At 33.4% G+C, this 20,111-nt stretch overlaps 6 protein-coding genes across 12 annotated transcripts; 3 read left to right on the top strand and 3 right to left on the bottom strand.

Moving 5' to 3' along the window:
- Nucleotides 1-552: 552 nt before the first annotated feature.
- LOC126928779 (zinc finger protein 26-like) lies at nucleotides 553-6,541 on the top strand. Of its 4 annotated transcripts, none has more exons than XM_050744532.1 (3): nucleotides 553-820; nucleotides 1,872-3,433; nucleotides 3,532-6,541. In XM_050744532.1, exons 2-3 carry the CDS (start codon nucleotides 1,887-1,889, stop codon nucleotides 5,531-5,533), a joined length of 3,549 nt encoding a protein of 1,182 aa, XP_050600489.1. In that variant the 5' UTR covers nucleotides 553-820; nucleotides 1,872-1,886; the 3' UTR covers nucleotides 5,534-6,541. The 4 variants fall into 4 exon arrangements, with proteins under 4 accessions (XP_050600489.1, XP_050600486.1, XP_050600488.1 ...); XM_050744529.1 differs by having other exon boundaries at nucleotides 1,867-3,433; XM_050744531.1 differs by lacking the exon at nucleotides 553-820 and adding an exon at nucleotides 827-1,791.
- LOC126928843 (transmembrane protein 209) lies at nucleotides 5,759-9,526 on the bottom strand. The gene is made up of 8 exons (XM_050744694.1): nucleotides 9,271-9,526; nucleotides 9,046-9,171; nucleotides 8,654-8,958; nucleotides 8,255-8,575; nucleotides 8,057-8,190; nucleotides 7,642-7,968; nucleotides 7,340-7,561; nucleotides 5,759-7,239 (listed from the first exon to the last, which is right to left on the bottom strand). The coding sequence occupies exons 1-8, from the start codon at nucleotides 9,315-9,317 to the stop codon at nucleotides 7,111-7,113; spliced, it is 1,611 nt and encodes a 536-aa protein (XP_050600651.1). The 5' UTR covers nucleotides 9,318-9,526; the 3' UTR covers nucleotides 5,759-7,110.
- Nucleotides 9,527-9,661: 135 nt separating this feature from the next.
- Nucleotides 9,662-13,445, bottom strand: LOC126928790 (methylcrotonoyl-CoA carboxylase subunit alpha, mitochondrial). Of its 2 annotated transcripts, none has more exons than XM_050744562.1 (10): nucleotides 13,197-13,445; nucleotides 12,667-12,797; nucleotides 12,521-12,590; nucleotides 12,065-12,449; nucleotides 11,623-11,957; nucleotides 11,233-11,529; nucleotides 10,851-11,063; nucleotides 10,269-10,763; nucleotides 9,981-10,169; nucleotides 9,662-9,902 (listed from the first exon to the last, which is right to left on the bottom strand). In XM_050744562.1, the coding sequence occupies exons 2-10, from the start codon at nucleotides 12,702-12,704 to the stop codon at nucleotides 9,792-9,794; spliced, it is 2,133 nt and encodes a 710-aa protein (XP_050600519.1). In that variant the 5' UTR covers nucleotides 12,705-12,797; nucleotides 13,197-13,445; the 3' UTR covers nucleotides 9,662-9,791. The 2 variants fall into 2 exon arrangements, with proteins under 2 accessions (XP_050600519.1, XP_050600521.1); XM_050744564.1 differs by lacking the exon at nucleotides 13,197-13,445 and having other exon boundaries at nucleotides 11,623-11,708; nucleotides 11,778-11,957; nucleotides 12,667-12,912.
- A 174-nt stretch (nucleotides 13,446-13,619) lies between these two features.
- LOC126928831 (28S ribosomal protein S28, mitochondrial) lies at nucleotides 13,620-14,483 on the bottom strand. Its single transcript, XM_050744679.1, has 3 exons — nucleotides 14,163-14,483; nucleotides 13,896-14,017; nucleotides 13,620-13,835 (listed from the first exon to the last, which is right to left on the bottom strand). Exons 1-3 carry the CDS (start codon nucleotides 14,481-14,483, stop codon nucleotides 13,688-13,690), a joined length of 591 nt encoding a protein of 196 aa, XP_050600636.1. The 3' UTR covers nucleotides 13,620-13,687.
- Nucleotides 14,285-15,564, top strand: LOC126928839 (39S ribosomal protein L14, mitochondrial). 2 transcript variants are annotated; one of them, XM_050744690.1, is made up of 3 exons: nucleotides 14,285-14,425; nucleotides 14,882-15,085; nucleotides 15,165-15,564. In XM_050744690.1, exons 2-3 carry the CDS (start codon nucleotides 14,896-14,898, stop codon nucleotides 15,416-15,418), a joined length of 444 nt encoding a protein of 147 aa, XP_050600647.1. In that variant the 5' UTR covers nucleotides 14,285-14,425; nucleotides 14,882-14,895; the 3' UTR covers nucleotides 15,419-15,564. The 2 variants fall into 2 exon arrangements, with proteins under 2 accessions (XP_050600647.1, XP_050600648.1); XM_050744691.1 differs by lacking the exon at nucleotides 14,285-14,425 and adding an exon at nucleotides 14,492-14,621.
- A 632-nt stretch (nucleotides 15,565-16,196) lies between these two features.
- LOC126928818 (mitochondrial import receptor subunit TOM40 homolog 1) lies at nucleotides 16,197-18,247 on the top strand. Of its 2 annotated transcripts, none has more exons than XM_050744659.1 (7): nucleotides 16,197-16,290; nucleotides 16,383-16,577; nucleotides 16,744-16,858; nucleotides 16,942-17,195; nucleotides 17,271-17,432; nucleotides 17,539-17,688; nucleotides 17,855-18,247. In XM_050744659.1, exons 2-7 carry the CDS (start codon nucleotides 16,400-16,402, stop codon nucleotides 17,992-17,994), a joined length of 999 nt encoding a protein of 332 aa, XP_050600616.1. In that variant the 5' UTR covers nucleotides 16,197-16,290; nucleotides 16,383-16,399; the 3' UTR covers nucleotides 17,995-18,247. The 2 variants fall into 2 exon arrangements, with proteins under 2 accessions (XP_050600616.1, XP_050600617.1); XM_050744660.1 differs by having other exon boundaries at nucleotides 16,211-16,228.
- Nucleotides 18,248-20,111: the final 1,864 nt, after the last annotated feature.

The raw sequence follows: 20,111 nt of genomic DNA, 5'->3' as shown, positions 1-20,111 counted from the left end.
ACAATTAATATCGTTCATTTAGATCGTTTTAGGTTAATTTAAGTTTGAAATTGCTTAATGTTGTGACAACTCGAAATCCATATTCGATGCCAACGGAGCAGCTGTTAACGCATGAACGTAACTTCAGATTTACAGATGTCGATATGTAAATTAGGAGCGAAGTTTGAAATCATATATACCACATCAATACTTGTATGCAGAAGATGCAAAACACACGTTAGTATTTGCATTGTTCAAGTATGTAAGAAATCGATACGAATTACATGATAAGGAGAAAGTCAGAGTGCAAAAGGTAAGAAAATTCAATGTTTAATTATTAAAAGCCATAGGGAATTAGCAATTTAGTAGATCTTCCTCACTTTCTCTATACCATTTCTGTATTTCCGTACTGAATATTGCAAGTGTCGCGCGCTTAATTTATATGTTATTGTTTATGCACATAAAGTCAAGTTCACATGATAACGTAACACTTCGTTTGCGTAATACCTACTTCTGCGTACACCTCTCTTTTGTATGCAACAATAGCTTACGTTAGATATTAGATATAATCCATGGTGAACGATGCGGCAACAATGTTTTGACAAACATCAAATCTTTTACTTTAATATTGCAGTTGAAGTGCAATACGTATGTACATACATATATATATGTGCTTGAACGGATTGTGATTAACGTTTTTCTATTGAAATTAATTCAAGATATACCTCTGATCATTGTGATAATTATTGTATATTTAAGTAATGTATAAATATCATAATATATTGTGTACTAAATACTATGATATATAATCATGGAAGAGTTTGATGTATGATACATACATGTAAGTACTTGTATTTCAAGTATTTACAGTAGTTTTAAACACGAACATGAGTATGAAACAAGTTAAAATCACCTCTGAATACAATTAAAGCTTCTAAAAATGAACAAAAAGTGTCACATGTTAGCAAAGGTAAAGGTATAAAGGAGACGAGATGACTAACGTTAAGCGAAAGAGGTTAAGTGCATTCATATATGTGAAAATTAGTGGCAAGAGAAATTGACAGAAAATACTGCAGAAAAAATTATCTCTAAAACAGTATTATAATTGTTGTAAATAAAGATAAGAATGGAAATTTTCATATTAGTATTTAAATAAATAAAAGATATGCTATACTTTTCCACTTCAGGATAACTGCTGTGATACGTTACCATTACTGATGCAAGAATTTGTAATTTTGTATTGTTTAGAAAGAGAGAATTATTTGATTCTAAAGTAATGTCAATTTTTCTTAAAACTGAGAACACAGTGATGCTATGGCACTATTCATTTATTAGGTCCTATGATAAAAATCTATATAACACTACTGTATTTTACTACTGTAAAAAATAAAATAAAGGATACAAAATAAATATTTGAAAATTTTGACTTTAGATTCGATTAACTGTGTTACATATGTATATATTGATTATAAATATAGAAAAAATCTGCGCTATGTATACATATATATACTGTTATAGGTATACACTGTTATACATTCTATTGTATTGAACTATAATTGTCTCGTTGCATTAGTATTTAGTGTCATTTATCATAACAATATTTCATAACTCGCGCGAAACTTTTGGAGAGGCCATATTGACTAGGTTATGTTTACACCGAGGCGAGAGTTATAAACATTGTTGCCAAATTTATTTTCACCATGGCTTGCATCTAAAGTAGGCTGCGATGCTACTCTCGACTCGTCAACACGTGTGTTCGTGATTCTCTGTTTTTTCTCTTGAAATCCTTTCTTTTTGCGTCTTCCTCTTGCGGTAAAGTGAATTCACATGGCCGGCAGTATTTATTTAATCGAACACCGTTATTAACGAGTCTTTCGCGTTTCCCAGAACAGAACTCGAACGCGGTAATGGAGGAGGTAATCGATCAAACTATCGCTACAGAGCAGACATCGGGAGAGTGCCTGAATCATGAAGAAGAGGACATTAAAGTAATCATAGATGCTCCCATTAACGAAGAAATGTTAAAACACGAAAACGGGGATAACGATTGCCTTGAAAATATTTCAACGGTAGAACACGATTATATATTGCAGCAAGAATGTATATTATCTAGCACGAATGAGCAGGAGCAGCAACAACAGCAGCATCATCATCATCAACAACATCAACATCAACATCAACATCAACATCCCTCCGGAGAATCGTTTCAGCGAGAGGATTGCACCGAATACGTAGATCTATTGGTAAAAGCAGCTGATGCAACGACAAAACAAGAAGATGAGGAGGAAGATGAAGAAGAAGAAAAATCGGATATTACGAACACGGTTGTTCAGCCAGATGCAGATTCTCAGTGTCAAAATGAAACGAGAAGAAGCAAACGTAAATTAGTTCGGCGAAATTTTGAAACGAGACGAGATTCCGACGAGGAAAACTATTTTGAAAATTTGAATTTAAGCTCGAGACTAAAAAAAGGTCAGTCCTCTGATCAATCGGAAAAAATTTTTCTATGTTATCTGTGCGACAAAGAGTTCTTGTCGAAGAATGTTTTGAAGGAGCATATGCATTCTCACGAAGAAGTTAGAAAGGTATTGTCTCTGAAAAAAACACCGGATACACCGCAAAAGAACGTTTATAATGTTGCAAAGTCTCCTCCATCGGGTAAGAGATCAAACAAGTGCCCGTATTGTGGCAAACAATACATATATATAACCTCGTTTAGTAAACATTTGAAAAAACATGAAAGGGAGAAAGAAGAGGGCAAGGAAGAATCAATGCCCTTAGAAATATCATTCCACGAAGACGAACATAGTCTAGATCTTGATAATTATAAAGATGCACGTCGGCATTTGGATAACGAGTATCGGAAAAAAGTCAAACAAAAAGAGGTGGCTCCAGAAGAGCATAGAGAGGAAGAAAGAGGGAACGAGGTTAAAAGAGGCAATAACGGTGGCGGTGATGGTGGTGGTGGTGGTGGTGGCGGCGGCGAAGGAGGAGGAGGAGGAAATAACAACAATAACAACAATGATGATGACAACCACGACGACGACGACGACTACGACGATAAAAGACAAGTGGGTAATTTGATTAAAAAAGAGGAACAGGAGAATCGCAATGTCCGTACAGAAACGTTTGCATGCGACAAGTGCGCAGAGAAATTTTATACAAAACGTGGCTTACAAAAACATGCGATTTCGCATGTTGTTCTCAGTTGCAGCATATGCGAAGAAGAATTCGATTCACTGGAAAAATTAAGAAACCATCGCGCGAAGCATGTGGTTGAAGGTGTTCTAACTGAACAAGAACTTGAGATGGACACAGAGTATCCAATTAATAAGGAAACGTGTGATTACGAGACAGAGGATAAAGATAGCATAGACAGGAATCACAGGATGGAAAACAAATCAATACCAGGATTGTTGGAAACAGAAAATAATTTATCGAAGAAAAATGATAGGTAGGTAAGAAGTAAAGATGTTGCAATGTATATTATGTTATTATACGAAAATCGTCTTGCACATGTCTATCATTCTGATGAAACATTTTATTGTTTAGAAACATGGAGACCCATCGTCATTCGGGGATTGACTATAGTTGCAAGGTGTGTTGCCAACGATTTGCAATGAAAGAAATGTTGCAAAAACACACGGAACAGCAACATGAACGTGTAAAAACTTACAAGTGCACACAATGTAACAAAACATTTGGTAATGAACTTACTTTACGCAATCATCTTATAGCTACTAATCATAAAACTTTCCTTCATGGGCAAGAATATGACCCAAATAAACGTATTAAAAGAGTTGCTGCGAGAGCTGCACAAAAAATTATCGATAAAATTAAAACCGAGGATGGTTTGGAAGATTTCGACGAGGAAGAGGAAAATATCGATAAAATTAATCGTGCTAATGTTACAGATAATAATTATAGTCGGAATAAGCGAGAAATATCCTCGCATAAGAGACATAATCATAAGAAAGAATTGGAATGTGCGAGTTGCAATAAAAGATGCAGTTCAAAGCAATTGTTAACAAAACATATGGAGCAACATGTAAAAGACGAGCAACAACGAGTGGTCAAGTCGGAAAAGCAAAAGCAATCGGCAGATAAGAAAGATTGGCAAAGGGACTACGCTAATGAGGACATGTACCATAAAGAGAATAGAGATGACGATTATGATTCGGATTTTGAAAGTGGTTTGGATTGGCCAATGGATAATCACGAGTGCCCACAGTGTAAAAAACGATACAGCACGAAAAAATCATTGTTACGTCATCAATTGTTGCACGAAGATCCGAATTTCGAATGCGATATTTGCAATGTTAAGTTTTACCGCAAAGACAAACTAAAGGCCCATTATGATAAGTGTTCGGAGAAGAACCCCGATCAAGTGAGAAAGTGCAATATCTGCGGAGACACGTTTGAGAACAATGAGATTCTGCGAGAACATAGATCGAAACATGTTACCGAAGGCATTCTTACGGAAGAAGACCTGAGAGATATCGAACCGCGACCCGAGGAGAAAAAACCAGGTGAAAAGATTGGTAGGAAGAGAAGGACTGATATCGTAGGTTTAGAGTGCACGGAATGTAACAAACAATATACATCGAGAAAAGGGCTTTTACGACATATTCAAGTCCACGAAGGAAAAAAGTATCTGTGTGATATATGTCCAAAAAAATTTTATAGAAGGGAACATTTAAAGATACACGTAGCTAAACATAACATGATTAAGCCATATAAGTGCACGCGATGCACAAAGCGTTTCATTAAAGAGGAACAGTTGACAAATCATTTGTCAAAGCATGACCGAACTTTCAAGAAGAATAAAGAAACGGACAGCTCGAAAAGATTCCTTTGCGAAATTTGCTCGAAAAGTTTTACGCAATCGACGACGTTGATTGCACACCTTCGAGCACATAATGGTATAAAACCATACGTTTGCGAAGTTTGTTCGCGACCGTTCACAACTAACGCTTATTTAAAAATGCACATGAGAACGCATACGCAAGAACGACCATATGTTTGTCAATATTGTTCACGAGCATTTGCTAGAGCCGATACGCTTGCTAATCATTTGACTTCGCATACAGGTGAGGCTAAATATCATTGTAAGTACTGTCCGAAAAACTTCCGTCGTCTGAAGTCACTTAAAGAACACGTCTTCATCCATACTGGTCAAAGACCTTATGCCTGTCCAACCTGCGATAGACGGTTTAACAACAACGGAAGTCGATATGCTCACAGTAAAAGATGTAAGCAAACTTTTGTTCAGAATCAAAATCGTGCTCAAACACTAACCACACAAGTACAGGCTGCGCCTCAAAATCAACAAAGAGTGCTACAACAGACTACTCTTGAACAAGGACAAATAGTAAAGGCACAAAATATTAAAACCATTACTATCACTAAACCTGAATCAGTCGCCACTCAACAAACGGTTATGCAACTTCAAGAGATATTAATGCCTTTGATCCTTCCTCTTACAGTCACTCTTACAGATGTCGGTGAGGAAGTAATATTACCAGAAGGAACCAAAATATTTACTACATCATAAGTTGGGATAGAACTTTTCTATGTATTCATCAGATTGTTTCTTTAATTTCCATTCATAAAACGAAAACTTTCTTTCTCAGCATCATACAAAGAAAGAGAGGGGGAGGGGAAATGTGATTGAAATACTGTCTTTGACTTTGTATTATACATTGTATATCTCTGTTTATATTTAAATATGAGTCGTAGCTGTTGTAAAAATCTAGAACAAAAAGAAAGGAAACAAAAATGCAGTTGAATGAAAATTTATTTTACTTGTATGTAACGGAATCGTTTTAAGCATAAAAGAAAACAAGAGATCCTGTATCACATAGTTTCGAATCAATTTATTTAAACAATTGTTGATTTATGTGTTTATGTGTACGACCATGCGTACATGTCCCTCTACTGCGTCTATATGTGTCTCTTTTCTCGTCAGTTATTGTTGATTAAAAAAACAATTATGATTGCGATCTGTAGGCACGCAAATATATATGTATATGCGTAAATGTATACGTGTACACACGCACACACGTATATTTGAACAAAAGGTACAAAAGTCGTACAGAAATATTTTATGAAATCCATTTTGTTGTCGTATTTCACTGGAAACCATCAAACGTTTCATCTAATTTCATATATGATGTCATTTTAAAATAATACAAATGTAAGATGATCTCAACGATAATTCTTTCTAAATTTACTCTGAACGGATCAATCGTTGATATCGTCAAGGTGTTGTGATTTTGTAAAGCTAAGCATAAAGCTTAGCCTTGAAAAATCATCATCTTGGATTTACAGAATTACAAACTAACGTACAAACGAATCTGTTGCTTTTTAATTGTATATCGAATACGTTATTATTATTTTATCATGACATAACAACGGTGTATATACCGATTGATTTTAAATGTACAGAGACCGTTATCCAAAGAATGTATTATAAATTGTACGAAAAGTGCAACATAATTTTTTACGACATATGGATTTCCGATCGTTGGAATAAAACAAAATAAAAAAAAAAAAAAAACAATTATGAGATTGTATAGAAAGTGGCGTTAATGCTAACGTTGAAAGTAATTGCATTCCTTGCGTGTGGCATGATATCGATGGAACACGAATAGGAATGCAAATTCATTTACGATCCGCTAAGATGACGCATTTATTTGGTCATATGATGACAGTTTTAAGAATTCCGCGGAAAATTCTGCGGTAGTTGTTTTAATGTGTATGCATGTGTATGCACAATAAAATTTGTAAAGTGAAACTTAAGACGCGCGCAAAACAGCAATCATATGCTATTTAACAGTATATTAAAATTTTATTTTCAATGTATGCGGATCGTGATTTATCATTTATTTGTACATATACTTAAGTACTGTGAATAAAACATATTCGTAGTATCAAAACAGTTATAATAGATTTCTGCTCCTTCTATTGGTACACACATACGCGCGTAAAATATTTTTAATTTAAATAAGATAAATGTACAATAAAAGTACAAACAAATCGTTAAAAAGAAATATGATAAGAAAAACAAAAAAAATATATATAATTGAATATTCGCGGTGTAATTTTATCACTTGTTAGGGTATCAGATATTCAACCATCGATCACCCATAAAACGTTTATACCCGATGTACCCAAATTAACACGGCCTAACATACCGTGATCTCTTGTCTTAACAATGTATAAAAATAACAGAAGTGTATGAAATAAGTTGTTCCTACCCTAAAAATGAGAAAGAAGAAAAGAATTAGTCTCAACTTGCAAATATTACACTAAAGTAAGTGAACGTGAACATAAAGTAAATTTAGTTAAATCCACTTACACGTTGTATTTCCTCATAGTCGCTAGGCAATGAATCTCCAGAATGTGCCAAACTGTAATGCGGTGGATTTATAGATTGGCATACTATCACGGGACCTTTGCTACGTGGTAAAGTTATTCCTGATCTAGCCATATACCTCGATGTAAATGGTCGTGCATCGGGTTGATCTAAAGGGGCTTCCAATTGTGTATCCATATACGTTGATACCAAGTGCATAACTATCTGCAGAAATAAAATAATATATACATATTGTTGATTGTATCTGGATAATATTTTACAAAAATTCAAAAAAATTAAATTACCGCAGAATCAGTTGGTAAGCTAGAATCCCATTCTTTATCATTATGAGATCCTCCACCATTCCACTTGAATTCACTCATTGAACCCCCTTTTGCAAGAATTTTAATTCTCTTAATTAAATATTCCTGATTGTTAGAAAGTTCTAAAAAAGGTACTAAAGTTGGTAAAGTAGGAATAGCAAATACTAAAAATGGTGCTTGTGCAAGTTTTCTCAATCTATGCAATCCAACACATCCTAATTGGGAATCGCTTAAACCATGACGGACCAATGCCAAACAAACATTATCAATTTCGGTTGCTACTCGTTCAATAACTGTTTTGCTAATCCACTGAAATATTTGATACAATGTTCTTTTTATATATGTACGTATATTTGGAAATAATGAAATTTACTCAATATCTGATCGTTTTACTTGCCATACGAAGATTAGCTGTCCATTCGTTTACTTTAATCGGGTCGATTCTATATTTTCTCCAAACATCCGGGGCGCCGAATATACCCCTAGGTGAATTGCCCTCTTCGCTCCCAGGACTAGCTGATTTTGATTTATCTGCGAGAAAAGAAAGCATCGTAAATTTTATTTTATCAAAGGTAAAAGATATATTCTTTCCTACCAATAATGGGCGCTAATTGGTATGCACATCTTCTTAACAATGGAGAAACTTCCCCGGGGCTTCTAATCGCTGGATGGGACCAAAATGAGCTAAGCAAATTGGAAGGCTGATCAATATCCGTTGATAAAACATGTTTTTTTTGGTGAGCTTCCTCCAAATAATTTTTTAGTTCTCTCTCATTTTGTATCAAATCTTCACTTGTTAAATTTCCATTTGCCGAAATATTGAGAGATTTATTAAAAGATCCATTGGGGCTGGGTACCGATTTTTGTGATGTAGGGCTACCATACTTAAAAAACTGATTTGGCGATGAAAAGTCCTCTTAAAAATAAGTTTTATATATGGTAAAAACAAATAGCTTCGAATAATATCAGAATGTAAAAAAGAAGTTTATCATACTAGATTCGCTTAATCCTGTGGAACCAAGTGAGGTCATTCTTCTACCATTGAGGCTAATGCATGATAAATTTAATGGGACCGGTGACTCTGAAGTTTTTGGAGACGATGGTGTTTCATTTTTAAAAAGAGGGTCATCCTCTGATATACCTAATAGGTATCTTTGCTTAGGATTCAGCAGAATTGGCCGCAGAGAAAAATTTGCCCATGTATATGTTGTTATATGATAAACAGTATTTAATCCAAATATCAAGGCCAAACACCACTCAGCCCAACAGAATGGTTCACATGTTGCACCTCCATATGCTCTAAAAACGTAACATATAAAACATGTATATTTCTTTCATTACTGATAGAGTGAACAATTGATTAATTAAGAAATATGAATAGTTTACATGTCAAAGACGAGGATTCCAAGTAAAGAACTGTTGACGAAAAACCAGGTAATACTATTTCTTGCTTTATTTTGAATTTGTCTTATATCAAGCGTTTGTTCCACTTGAGGTTTGGCAGTCAAAACTCTAAAAATAAAATTATTCAACGTGATCATACGTGCCGGGAGTAAATAATTTTCTAACCTTCGTTCAATGCCTTCCTCTATTTCTAGTTTATTGCATTACCTTGCATTAGGAGAAATGTATCGCATTGGAGATCGAAAATTACTCATTCTTTCTACAACTCTCTTTTCTCCTTGTTAATTTAGTCTAAGAATTATTTAAAAAGCACCTTATCATTCTTGAAATAACGTATCTTCGTAAACGAATAGTGCGACACTGTTTGGCGCGTTTTTGGGAACGCAACGGAAATACAGTCAGGTAGTTTGTATAGTTTGATTTGATACATTTAATTGTAATTTATATATTTTATGTATTGTGTATATCAATATACATCGTATACATATATATTCGCACAATATATAATTCATAAAAGATTGAAATTAGTATTCATATATTGTACGTAAGTACGTATATATAATTTAAATTTGATTTGCGTATAAAATACACGTATACGTTGGTCAAATAAAAATTTATTATTAAATATTATGAATCTTTTGTAACTGTAAGATACAAAAGAATTGTTTCAGAGCAATTAAGTAAAATAAAAAAAAAAGAAGACAATAATAATGTGTAATGTTTGTGTTTCAAGATACAGATTTAGTTAATTTAACCAGAATTTTATCCTTTGGTACATTGTCACCTATCGAACATAGCACGTCTTCGACCATTCCATTTACGGATGCTCTGATTATGTGCTGTAAGTAAATAATTAACTTTGAAACATAAACACATGTCTAAAGTTACAATAATTTTGAAACATAATATAAACATACTTCCATCTTCATGGCGTTAATTACAAGTAAAGCGTCTCCAATTTTTACAGTGTCTCCTTTCGCCACACATACCTTTTCTACAGATCCTGGTATAGGACTTAAAGCTTTGCACGGATCTACTTTATTTTGACACTTTGTAAGATTATAAAGAAATTTTCTAGGAGGTATGTTAAATTGCCATTCACGGTCCTATAAAAACTAAAGCTGAAGATAATCAGTTCTTAAGCGGTTTTGTTTTCGGAATTAAAGTCATCGAACAAAAATATATTAAAAAGGAAAAATACTAGCTTTGGTGAATAAATGTAATTTGTTATGAATTTTAATAATTTTCGTTCTAGTAATTGTTTCGTCAATTTCGGTACATAATTCCAGTGTGTTTTCCTTTTTCTTTAATGTGCCTGCTACTCTCCTCCAAGGACCGATTTGATTGATTCTCATGGAATAGACCTCAGCTTCAATGTATCTTATTTCAACTTCGATATCATCATCGCAAACGTTGAAATACAAAGTTCGCGTTAGAGTGTGATTTAACCTTAAGCCAATTTCGGTTGCAAAAGGGCTGAAAGGATCAACAGTTGTAAGAGATGATCGTAAAGAATGCGTATCTTCGTAAAGTATAGAAGCGAGAGCAGCCTGAGCTACAACTTCACTTGGCACGTGTAATTCTCGAAATAATTCTCGACAATGTTCCTCTATGAATCCTGTGTGTACTTGACCTTGCAAAAAATTCAAATGGGAACATAAATCTTTGATGAATTCTATATTGGTACTTAGACCTGCTATCTAAAAATATGTACAGAAAACAATATAAATATCCAAGATTTTTGATAAAATAATACATACGCATTTTCCATTTGAAAATTTACTTACGTTGTAATCGTTTAACTTTGATCTAAGTATAGCCAACGCTTCTTTTCGATCTTCTCCCCAGACGATTAATTTAGCGATCATGGGGTCATAATGTACTGATACTTGGTCTTTTTCACGAACTCCGGTTTCGATTCTAATCGCTCCAGTTGTGATTTCTGGAACTCTCATGTATGACAATTTACCCGCCCCCGGTAAAAAATTATTTCTTGGTTCCTGCAATTTGTTGCAGTTTATTTATACAATTTAACTAGTTTGCTGCAAGAATCAACTATAATTCCACAATTGGTTATCGAAATTAATCCAGTTAATGGAATATTAAAGTCATTTTATCTCATCGATGGTACAAGTTATATGTATTATAAAGAAAGACATTTGTCATTACTTCTGCATAAATTCTCGCTTCAAAGGCATGTCCTCGAAAATTAATTTTTGCCTGTTTTAATGGAAGTTCCTCTCCCGCCGCTATTCGTAGCTGCCATTCAACCAAATCCAATCCCGTAATTGCTTCCGTTATAGGATGTTCTACTTGAAGACGTGTATTCATTTCCATAAAATAAAAGTTATTTTGATCACGATCCATTATAAATTCGACGGTACCAGCGCCAACATATCCTACCGCTTTTGCCGCTCGAACTGCTGTTGCGCCTAAGTCCGATCTCAAATTTATTGAAATACCAGGCTACAAAACAGAACAGCCATTATATTATTATGATTTTCATAGTATTAAAAAGATGTCAAGTCTCTCACATTGCAAAAGTTTAAATATACATACTGCAGGTGCTTCTTCAATAATCTTTTGATGTCTCCTTTGAATAGAACAATCCCTTTCAAACATGTGAACAATATTTCCATATTTATCTGCAAAAATTTGTACTTCAATATGTCTTGGATTCCTGATATATTGTTCGAGTAAAATGGCAGAGTCACCAAATGCTTTTTTGGATTCAGTCTTTGCAGATTCCAAAGCTTCGATAAACTCTGATTCTTTTAGAACTATTCTCATGCCTTTTCCTCCACCACCACATACAGCTTTTATCATTAAAGGAAAACCTATCTTCTTTGCCTCCAATAATAAGGTTTCATTAGACTGATTATCTCCATGATATCCTATTTTTGTCAATAGCATAATAATCAGATTTGAATATTTTATTTATATATGTTATGTGTATTTGTATATCTGTGTACATACTCTTGTACATTGACACAAATCATACCTGCTATAACAGGAATTCCAGCTTTTATCATCATATCCTTTGAAGTACTTTTAATTCCCATATTTTTAATTGCATCTGCTGGAGGCCCAACAAATACAATATTTTCCTTCTGGCAGAGTTCTGCAAATTCTGCATTTTCTGAGAGAAAGCCATAACCAGGATGTATAGCTTGACTGTTTGACTTTTTTGCTACAGAGATAATTTTGTCCTGTCTTAAGTAGCTCTGGCTAGATGGTGCAGGGCCGATACAATATGCTTCATCTGCTTGTTCTACATGCAAAGAATCTTTATCTATGTCGCTATATACTGCAACAGTCTTCACTCCTAATTTTTTAGCAGTTCTTGCTACACGGCATGCAATCTCTCCTCTGTTTGCAATTAGAATCTATAATACAGTAAAGAACTGCATAAGCTCTGTTAATTTTCAAAATTGTGAGTTGAAAAATTAATTCTTACTTTATTAAATCGGTCAGTTGTGATTTTTGTGATATGTAAATTACGACTATGTAGAATCAATGTACTGCATCTGAGCATTATTGATGATATATAATTATCCAATTTCATACAAAAAAATGGATTAATACACTTAACAATTTACTTACTGCAAAATTGATGTTTGTATTTTTTCTATTAGATGCATGATCTACTCCTAAAATGAATTACTATCGTAATAGCTGTAAATGAACGCTCTTCTGATTCTTGCCTTCAAAACAAGGTTTATCATTCGTTCCATCTATATTGAGCATTAAAGCATTTTACGTAAGTAAACCAGCAATCGCTAACCTTCACGGAGGGGTTATACCGATGGTTATACGTATACATACATACATACATACGTATACTGTATGCATAGATAAGATAATAATATGAATGTATACGTAACTGCTTATAATTTAAACATGAAAATTTTGATTGTTTTACAATTAGATACCAATTTAATCATTTAATAGCTTTTTAAAGAAAAATTTCGTCCCACTAGCGAATAGAATCCGCTACCGCAGGTTTCGTGTTATTAGTGTTATAAGCACACCGCTTTAACTTTCTTTTTCGTAATAATTTGTTTATTTCACGCTCAAATTAGATATAGTGTGAATGTGCATGGGACTAAACAAATTACGAAAAGATTCTTTACATTTTGTGTGTTTTGGTATCGATTTGTCAATCGTTTGGCTATTTTTGTTGCTATGATTTATGCGTAGGTTATGTTTGTTTGTGGGTGGTGAATGTATTGATTATGAAATAGGCCTGTATGATTTTTATGTCTATTTATGTTAAGAATATTTTGATTGAAAGAATAATAAAAGGTGAAATTTCCGAACTGGGTATAATGATATGATAAATATGACGCTCTAACCAAGTGAACTAATGGGCTGAAGTGAAATTAATTTCTTTTATAAAAAACGATAGAATCACATTAATATAATTACAGAAATAAAATCCATTATACAATGCAAATATAGTAAATCAATTTAACTACACAATCATATTAACTACACGAACATATAATATGGTAATCTCAATTGTAATAAAATTCCATGCAATAAAAAATAAGAGATGGTCCAAAGAAGCATTCTTTTATTTATTTATGCTCTATTATTGTACAAAATAAACATAATTATAGTTTTACTGTATTTTCGATGGAGACTGTGCTAAACCAAGAAGGATGCAATCTGCTTCTAAGAGTGTTAAATCGGTAGATGCTCCTAAAAATCGCGAAGACAATTCTAAATTCTTTATTAACAATTTAACCTTTGAACCTCTGATATATTTCCTGTAATAATAAAAATTAACATTATTACTTATTAAAGCATATATTCTGCTTGTGACTTACAAAGAATTTCTTTGAGGCCTTGGGCAAACACAATGAAATTTCCATCCAAAGTCAATGTATAAGTCATTATTAACAATCTGAAAAATTTCTCCCAATACTACTTTTCCTTCGGGATCTCCTAACTGAAATATAATTAATATACATAAGTGCTAATTAGAAACTTGGATTTTGTTTAAAAAGAACAAAGAAGCAAGACAAAAAAAGCACAAATATAATAAATGCTATAAATGTTAGGTTGTGTAATAGAACAAAACATTTTATATTTACATCCATAAATTTCGAACGTCGAAGTAACGAAATGAAAGTATTGCGTTTTGGAACCGTTAAATCCTCAATTCCTATATCTTCAGTCAATAGAGAAATTTGTTCGTTTAAATCCTTCTTAACTTCAATATTTTCAGTCGAGATTTGTTTGAAATTAATAGTTTCTGGATCTTTGTCACTACTGTCTTGTTCCTTTGCATTTGTTATAGTTCCACCCGATTTTCCTTCTATACAATAATTTCGGACGAACACTGAACTGATTTGAGGTGCGTAAGCGAGATATAATTGTTTAATTGTTCTTTGATGATATTGAACCTTATTCATTTTAGTAGGCGAGGAACGTGTTTCTTGTTAAAATTTCATATAGGTTATGTTCTGATGTTCGACTAGTTCCGAACATCGATCATTCTTAAAGTTCGAAAGAAAACATTATTAGTACTTCGGCAATATCTGATAAATTAAGTGAGTTATGCTATTTTGGTGCTAAAATAAAAAGTTTCAAAATAAATAATTCTACTTTCTGTTAACTGACGCATTAATTAAATTTTTTAATCGAATAAATGTAAATATAGGAAATAAAGAAGTCGTGTTGATAAACAAAATTTAAATTTTATAATTTCATTTCTTTTGCTGTGCGAAGTTTATTGTTTTTATTGAAAAAATTAAACTGTATTCAATAATAATATTCATTACTATAATAATATAAACGTTTTTTGTTATAGAAAATATTGCAATAATGCCTATACATGGTACGCTATTCAATATTATGTCCAGAAATATTTCTACATCGACGATATGTAATCAAATAATAAAATTGACAAGATTAAGAGTTGTGGACAATAGTGAAATTGGGAAGCAGGCTATGATGGAAGGAAAACCACCACGTTGTATTCATGTTTATAATAAAACAGGAGTTGGTTATATAGGTTGGTTAAGCTAGCAGATAGATTATTGAAATATATTGATAACAGATATATTATTTATCATTATTTGTAATCAATGTAGGGGACAGAGTATTAGTTGCCATAAAAGGTGAGAAAAAGAAAGGTATATTGGTTGGTTTGAAACAACGTCAAAATTCCAAAGTACCAAGATATGACAGCAATAACATAGTTCTCATAGATGAAAATGGAACACCTTTAGGTACTAGGATTCATGTACCAATTCCTCATATCCTGAGAACTATCATGAAAAATAAGACACACAGCAAAGGTGCAGATTATACAAAATTGCTAGCTATTGCCACAAAATTTGTATAATACATACAAGTGCACAATTCTTTATATAGGTACTACTTTAAATAGTTAGGAACTGTATCTGCATATATATGTATATATGTTAATATTATTATGTATATATACAGCAAATTATATATGCATAACAAAATAAAGTGTTACATTCATAATGTCAGTTGTATTATTATATATTACAGATATTAACTGGGAACGCAAATTATGTTACTGGTCCAAATTTGAAACCAATAGTACGAAATATGATTTATACAAATTTATTTGTTTATATATATATAAATGGAATTCTGCGTTGATTTTGAAGAGAGGCGCTGGAATCGCCTAATCCTAGCATTTATCTTCGATAGAACCGCTTTCGCAAACTGAAATCCGCTTTCCAACAGTGGAGTACATAGCATTACCAACATGAGGTAGCTTCCCTAGAGATTGTAACTAGGACGACCTACTTTGATCTACAAGCGGGGAAAGGTAAAGAAATATGAATTACATAAGTAGACAAAAAGTTTGTTTTTATATGTAGCAAGGATTATGAATATTATTTTATAGATAAACAAAATTATGTTAAATTGTTTTGAATGTGTTCATGTTTTACATTTAGATTGGAGAAGAAATAAATATATATATATTGATAATTGCAACGTACAACCAATCAGAATAAGGAAACAGTACGCGTGACGGGTACTTCCATTTGAAAGTTATTCGGTCGCCTGATGAGTATTTACTTATAATATATATCATGTTTTAATAGGGATATTTCGAGGAAAAGAGAATTTCCATGCTCTGAGCAGTAGTGGCTGCCTTTTACAAATGGCGGCTTAGGTAGAAGCACGCTGTTTCCTTTAATCGGCAGATTTTTCATTAACGATTTTTGTGTATATATAGTAAATATTTAACGTTTTTGCGCAAGAATTGATACCGAATGAAACATTAGAGCATTGTACAGAGAAAAAGACAAAATTATTGAAATTCTTAGGCATAAAATCGAGAAAAATGGGAAACGTACTGGCAGCCTCTGTACCTCCTCCACCTTCGCCGCCACCTCCAACCTCAGGTTTACTACCAAATTTAGAAAAACCAGATTCTTCCGAGTCACTGCAGTCGTCTAACAAATTTTCCGATGGTTTGAAAAATCCTGGTACAATCGAGGATCTTCATAAGAAATGTAAAGGTAAGTTATCCCTGTATCTATTCAATCCATTTTCACGTAATCGATGTATTAATCTTTTTTCTTTTGATTATTATTTTTTTTTTATTATTATTCTTAGTCTTATTTTCACATTATTGTTACGGAAACAATTGTATATACATGTATTAAAATATTAATTTAATCGTAGATGTATTTCCCGCAAACTTTGAGGGTGCGAAGCTGATGTTTAATAAAGGTCTTAGTAATCATTTCCAAATATCACATACGATAAGCATGAGTTCCATTGCACAATCTGGATATAGGTGTGGTTGAAATTATGAATAAAGTTGGGTACTATTTGGAAACAGATGATCAACAACTGTTACTAATGGTCGAATATGTTCAGGTTTGGTGCAACCTATGTCGGTACTCAGCAACCAGTACCTTCGGAAGCTTATCCAGTGTTACTGGGTGATATCGATCCAACTGGGAATCTTAATGCTAATATTATTCATCAGTTTGGTGAAAGGTTAAGAGGAAAATTAGCTACTCAAGTGCACAAAAGTAAATTTACTGCTGTTCAAATGACAACGGATTATCGCGGTGACGCGTATACAGTCTCTTTGACTTTGGGTAATCCGGATATACTTAATGGTTCTGGTAAGCGCGCGAGGTAAAGATCGATTATATATCATTTTAGAAACGATTATGGTATGGAACGAATTGTTTTTTTAGGCGTTTTCGTAATGCATTATCTTCAAAGCATAACTTCATCTGTCGCGTTGGGTGGAGAAATCGCTTGTCAACGAGGCCCTGCTGTACCAGGAGGTCAAGTAGCTGTTCTCTCAGCCGCTGGAAGGTATACGAACGGAGACTCTACAATTAGTGGTAGTTTAGGTGTGTTAAAGGCGATACTCCTGATGAACCCAATAATCATAATATGGTCGTCTGCCCTATGATTGTGAAATAATTCATAACTAATAACAAAATCGTTTTTCAATAGGTTTATCTGGGTGTCATTTGTGTTTCCATCAAAAAGCTAGTCAGCAGCTGCAAGTTGGTGTAGAATTGGAAATTAATTGCCGAATACAAGAATCTACCGGAGCTATTGCTTACCAAGTCGATTTACCCAAAGCTGATTTAATATTTAGAGGTATGATAGAGCATGTAGCTGCTAGTTCTAGATTGTTTATTCTATCATTAATTCGTTTATATTCTTATATTATTTTGTTCCTACATTCCTTTTTTCATTCGTTTGCTTGTACGTTCGTTTTTGAAGCGTATTTTTTATTATATTCATTATATTTATTATGTTATAGGAACTATAGATACGAATTGGACAGTGGGTGCTGTTTTGGAGAAAAAATTACAACCATTACCATTTACATTTGCGTTAAGTGGTATGATAAATCATAGTAAACCGCAATTTAGACTGGGTTGTGGATTGATAATTGGTTAAGAGTAGCACGTAGAGGAGTGCGAATCGCGTACATAATCTAGTTAAATGTCAAGAAGGAAAACAATGGAGTACCACAGCTTTTGAGGATACTACTCAAAAGAAACTTGTAACTAATATCGACGATTGATGAATATCCAACCTGATTCCCTTCTATTTGTTGATTACCTCATCTGCGCTGCATCGTGTTTATATAAGATCGTTTTTGTTTGTTTATTTTTTATTAAAGAAACACCGTATCAACAGGTTTTCCTAATTGTGTATGTTTCTTCACTTTAAGGCATGCTATCTTCATTATTCCCTTTATACATGATTGGTCGTGGTCGATCAACGTCTTCAATCGTTCGTCGACCGACAATCGTGGCTTGTAAATTTTCTGAGATAAATGATATTCGACAAAAGACGTAAAATATGTGGCGATCTCATCGCGATCATGTCTGTTCTCCGAATATAAAAAAGCGCGCTTGTACAATAACGTGAACGGTACCGTCAGCATTTTTTATTTTCGGAAATACACATGTATTCTGTTATACGCGTACGCAACAGGATTAATTCAGAGGCCATAGAAAGATATAATCGTTCATAGTAGAAAAAGGTGTATTGAACAAAAAATTTCTTTGAACAGAATTATATAAAAGTATAATAAATTTTACGTTACGGGAAGAAACTATTTTTAATATGTTATTTATTGTAATTTATAGAACCCTTATTCGAGGAAAAATCTTTATATCTGGAGTAAATTCTACGCTCAGATATACGTGTATGTATTACAATTTATCGACTCGTTATTCAGTTTTCTTTGATTCAATAATTCTATCCATACCGGTAGAGAGCGTGTAAGTACAACGTAAACTAAAGCAAAAGAATAAATAGTATACAAGCATCGTTGTGGAACACGAGCTCCGTAGAAATATCGACTTAAATACCGAGCAGTATTATCAATTGGTTACGATACACTTTGTTCTTGCTTTGCCGTGCTTACGTATACTGATGCAAATACGTTTGGAAAAATAAAGCAGCGCACACTCATATCGTTTAACGATGTTGACCTTTGACTCTCTAATCGCCCATCTTTATTTTAAGCTAATAACACGAGTTGTTCTCATATTGAACAAAAAATATAACCGTAAAACGGTAACCGTATTATTTTGCTCGTTTACTCGACAGTTTGGGAGAAGCAAATAGAATAATGAGAGAGAGAGAGAGAGAGAGAGAGAGAGAGAGAGAGAGAGAGAGAGAGAGAGAGAGGGAGAAAAGAAGAAACATGTATGAGCGGATACATTGATTAAGAATACGCTAAGATTTGAAATGAAATTGTCATATAACGTATCGTTTATCGAGACTTGGACGTAGAATTGTCGATGAAACGTACATTCTCGCGATAACCGATCAAGATTTTCTTGCGCTAAAGATTTATATTTATCTGAGTAATAGCATAAGTATACGCGCGCATGTGTATATATATATATATATATATATATAGTATAGTGTGCATATATTAGCACACTAGCTTAAGAAAAAAATATAGGCTAAACTTAAGAATAACAATGAATTTCCGCTGTTGCGAATCGTCTTAGCCTATTTATTCGTGTCGCAAACTGGTTTGTATAAATGGAGTTAAGCTTGCGTGGAGATGTTGATTGTTTCTCGACGAATACAATAAGCGATCAGCAGAAAAGTTAAGAGAGGCTGGCAACACGAGCTTAGCTGTGTACAGCGCGGTATGGAGTTTAAGAGCACGACAAAACCAAGTGCATACGTAACTTTCATTTTTTCGTTCAGCGAATTTTTTTATTAACTATGAAATATCGTGTATTATTCGCTAAAAGTGCATCACTATCTGAATTTATATTTTCTGGTTGTCGCGTATTATATGTATAGGAAGGATGAATTGGATTAGTATCCATTGATCCATATGATTGATCTTGCCGAAGACAAATGAATGAACATGATTGTCCTTGAGTTTCGGTATACGTGCATAGCTTCCGGTAACGCGTTACCGGATCGTGACCGAGCAAAGCGATCGATTTACTCGATCAAAGAGTACGATCAACAGAAACTGGCAGAAACAATCTGAACAACACATATTTCACGGAAGGTAATGGAATATCATAAAACTC

This window comes from Bombus affinis, chromosome 2, assembly GCF_024516045.1.
Source record: "Bombus affinis isolate iyBomAffi1 chromosome 2, iyBomAffi1.2, whole genome shotgun sequence".
In the NCBI taxonomy this organism is placed as follows: Eukaryota; Metazoa; Arthropoda; class Insecta; order Hymenoptera; family Apidae; genus Bombus; species Bombus affinis.
This window is presented reverse-complemented; position numbering and strand designations above follow the sequence as displayed.